Source organism: Emiliania huxleyi, assembly GCF_000372725.1.
Source record: "Emiliania huxleyi CCMP1516 unplaced genomic scaffold EMIHUscaffold_311, whole genome shotgun sequence".
NCBI classification, from domain to species: Eukaryota; Haptophyta; order Isochrysidales; family Noelaerhabdaceae; genus Emiliania; species Emiliania huxleyi.
Window position 1 is genome coordinate 33 of NW_005199673.1, and position 1,058 is coordinate 1,090.

General features: G+C 58.6%; 1 protein-coding gene across 1 annotated transcript in view; it reads left to right on the forward strand.

Annotated features, from left to right (window-relative positions):
- Positions 1-370: 370 nt before the first annotated feature.
- EMIHUDRAFT_116849 (hypothetical protein) overlaps positions 371-1,058 on the forward strand; it is a gene marked incomplete at both ends in the record, with an annotated part of 5,100 nt that continues 4,412 nt past the window's right edge. Inside the window, 2 exons of the mRNA XM_005774409.1 lie at positions 371-554; positions 825-886. Coding sequence (XP_005774466.1) covers positions 371-554; positions 825-886 — 246 coding nt within the window. The remainder of the gene's footprint in view (positions 555-824; positions 887-1,058) is intronic.

Here is a 1,058-nt window from a genome sequence, read left to right on the forward strand (position 1 = left end):
AGATCAAGCGCTCCTACCTCAGGCTAACGACGAGATGCAGCAAGACTGGCAGACTAAGAGTGCACCTAGCGCTCCTACCTCACGCTAATGATGAGAATAGCAATGGTGATGGCAAGACTGGTAGAATTAATTAATTAATTAATTCATTAATTCATTAATAAAAGCGCGCCCCACTGCTTCTAAGGATGGCACTGCTCAAACATGATTATTCGCTACAAATGATGGTAGAATAATACATCAAGCGCTCCAGCCTGAGGCTGATCCGCCGCATGCTCCTCCCGACAAGAACCCGGACGAGTACCATGCCCCCACAGTACCGAATCCAGTGTGGGTTCAGTCGCGTGGGCGGTGCGGTAGGCTCGCCCGCCGCATGCACCCCGACAAGAACCCGGACGACCCCGAGGCGCAGCAGAAGTTCCAAAAGCTGGGCGAGGCGTACCAGGTGCCTCGGAGATATGGGGAGATATGGAGAGATATGGTGGGAGATATGGAAGGAGAGCAAAAGTTGCAAAAGCTGGGCGAGGCGTACCAGGTGCCATATCTGGGGTGGGGGGGTATGGGGAGATATGGGGAGATATGGCGAGGCGTACGAGGCGATCCCCAACGAGGGGGCGCGCGCGCCTCGAAAGCAGAGATCGGTGAGGCCGCCAATTTCTTTTTTTTCAGGTGCTGTCCAACGAGGAAACGCGCGCGCGGTACGACGAGGGCGGCAAGGAGGGCCTCGACGGCGCGCAGCAAGGCACCACTACGAAGCCGCGAGACGCGAGACGCCCCGCCCGCGCGCGCACGCGCGCGCCCGAGAGCCCCCTCTCCCTACACCACAGGCATGATGGACCCGTCGATGTTTTACTCCATCATCTTCGGCTCGGAGGGCTTCGAGGCCTTCGTGGGCGAGCTGCAGGAGGGCCATATCTCCCCATATCTCCCCACATCTCCCCACATCTCCCCTTCGTGGGCGAGCTGCAGGAGGGCCATATCTCCCCATATCTCCCCACATCTCCCCACATCTCCCCTTCGTGAGGCGAGCTGCAGGAGGGCCATATCTCCCCATATCTCCC